The 2,500-nt window shown below is 44.5% G+C and overlaps 1 protein-coding gene across 1 annotated transcript in view; it reads left to right on the top strand.

Moving 5' to 3' along the window:
* The window catches only part of LOC123520578 (flocculation protein FLO11-like), a 124,961-nt gene that overhangs the window by 110,648 nt on the left and 11,813 nt on the right, over positions 1-2,500 (top strand). The window contains exons 4-5 of the mRNA XM_045282967.1: positions 161-371; positions 805-923. Coding sequence (XP_045138902.1) covers positions 161-371; positions 805-923 — 330 coding nt within the window. The remainder of the gene's footprint in view (positions 1-160; positions 372-804; positions 924-2,500) is intronic.

Genomic DNA, 2,500 nt, shown 5'->3' with positions numbered 1-2,500 from the left:
AAATTTGTAATACCTAACACACACACACATAGACACTCAGACTGTCTTCCCCTACCTACCACCCACACACATAAGCCCTTCCTACACACACACACACACTCACACACACACACACACACACACACACAAAAAGCCTCACAGCACCACCACTCTACCGCAGATCTCGTGGGTGAGGAGCCGTGACTCACACATCCTCACCGTGGACCATTACACCTTCATCTCCGACCAGCGCTTCCAGGCGTGGCACGAGCCGGACTCTGAGACATGGACGCTGCAGGTGAAGTACGTGCAGGAGAGAGACGCCGGCCGATACGAGTGCCAAGTGTCCACGGAGCCTAAGATGAGCCACTTCGTGCGTTTCCACGTCGTCAGTAAGTACCTGCAGTGAAAAATGAAGTGGAATAGTACGAGTTGGAATGTGTGTGAGAGAGGATCAGGGTGTAGCAGCAGTGAGGGCATTCAGTTGAGTCTATATCGTGAAGTGGAGAAAAAGGAAAGGATTGGTAAGGTATGTGAGGCTAAAGGTGAGAGGAGCAGTAAGTTAAGGTTAGAGGTAAAAGGATTAAGGGGAAAGGGTATTTGAGGTAAGAGGTGTTGGTGGTGAGGGTGGTGGTGGTAGTGGTGGTGGTGGTGGTGATGATGGTGGTGGCGGTAAACGTCTTGAAGATGAGAGGTGGTTGGAGGTCACAGAGCTGAAGATGACGTACGGAGACTGTAAAGGTGAAGGTGAGGAAGGTCAAGTTTAAAGCCATGTGGTGGGGAGGTGACCTTTTCACACGTCTTCCTCCTCTTCTTCCTCCCCAGCGCCCTTGATTCGCATCCCCGGGGGCCCAGACATCTTCGTCAAGAGTGGCAGCACCGTCACCATCAAGTGTATCATTACCGCCGCCCTGGAGCAGCCTGACTACATCTTCTGGTACCAGGTTAGTCCCCCTCACTCCTCCCTTATACCCCCATCCACACGCGCCGCCGCCTCCTCCGCTGAGTGCCGCTGTGTTGTCCTTGAGCAGATGACGAAGGAAAATTAGTGTCGTAGATTAGAAGCAGGAAGATTAAGACTAGAGCTGCCGTGAAGAAGGAGCGCGGAGAAGAGATGGAGGATCACTTGGAGGATTAGAGCAGGAATGTTACTTTGCCAGACGTATGAAAGGAAGTCCTCTAAATGGAGTGTGTAAGGAAGGATTAAGTATTTGGTGAAGAAGTGTCTGGATTTTTGTTGGAATGTCAAGGGAGGTGTGCTGTTTTATAAGACATAAGAAAGAAAAGGAAGGTTTCTGCGTGTAACATCTGCATGAGGACAGATTATTTGTAGGATATAGACTGTTTTAAAGGTTACAATGTGAAGAAACAGTGAAAATTGGTGGAAATGAAATACATCGAGAAAAAAAAAAAGAACTTCCACGTGACTCGCCAAGGATAAATGCAATATTGACTTTGGAAATATCTGCTTAGTACTTTTGATTCATGGTGTTGAGACTTTTACAAGCTATAATGAGGAGTGAGTGAGTGGGAGTTAACCAATGAGAAACGAATGCATTGTAATAAAAAGAAAAAGAGAAAAAAAGTTCAACCACATGAACTCAGTAAGGATGAACGTAATACAGAGTGTGAAAATGTGTAGACTTTTGATGCGAGGCGTTGAAAGACCAAGTTATAAAAGTTCTGATGAGCAGCGAGTGATTTGGCGAGCACTGATGAGAGCGAGTCCTTTGTAATACGTAAAAAAGATTAAAAAACAGGAAGAATCTGCATGACTAAGGATGAATGAACTGCTGAGTATGTTAAAAATCTAAACTTTCATGCGTGTTAGCGAAAGAATTGAGGAGAATCAGGTCATTTACCACAACGCACTGGTGAGAACATTGTAGCGCAGACCTGACCGAGATTAATAAGTCCCCATGAGAAAGATGGACAAGGGGCACTAGAACACGAGAGGAGCGCTGAGTTACAAGGCGTCATTCGTGGAGCTTTGATGATGATGCGTCTCTTACATGCCATTAACTCTCCCATTCCGACTTTGTTCTCTCATCAGGATTAATCAGGTTCTCATGGTTTCTCTCGTAAAATCCGTGTCAAACTGTCGCTACCTATGAAACTATCCTTGAAAATCTAAATACCTTGCACTAGAGACAGTCTTGTTAACCCCTTTAGTACTGGGACGCTTTTTTACCCTGAGTTTTGGATATGATTAGACGATTTTGTTTACATTACGAACTGTCTATGGAGGTCAGAAGATTAATAAGTTTCTGAAGCTGTATAAAATCGCCAAATAGTAGGCAGAATAAATATGAAAACGCTGCCTTGTACTGAAGAGGTTAACCCTATCAGTACTGGGACGCATTTTTACCTTGATTCTGGGATATGATTAGACGATTTTATTTACATTAGTAAGAGTCTATGGAGATCAAAAGATTAACGGCCAGAGTCTTTACTATTTTAACCCCCAAATAAGTTTCTGAAGCTGTATAAAATCACCAAATAGTAAGCAGAATAAACATGA

This window comes from Portunus trituberculatus, chromosome 47 (assembly GCF_017591435.1).
Source record: "Portunus trituberculatus isolate SZX2019 chromosome 47, ASM1759143v1, whole genome shotgun sequence".
NCBI classification, from domain to species: domain Eukaryota; kingdom Metazoa; phylum Arthropoda; class Malacostraca; order Decapoda; family Portunidae; genus Portunus; species Portunus trituberculatus.
This window is presented reverse-complemented; position numbering and strand designations above follow the sequence as displayed.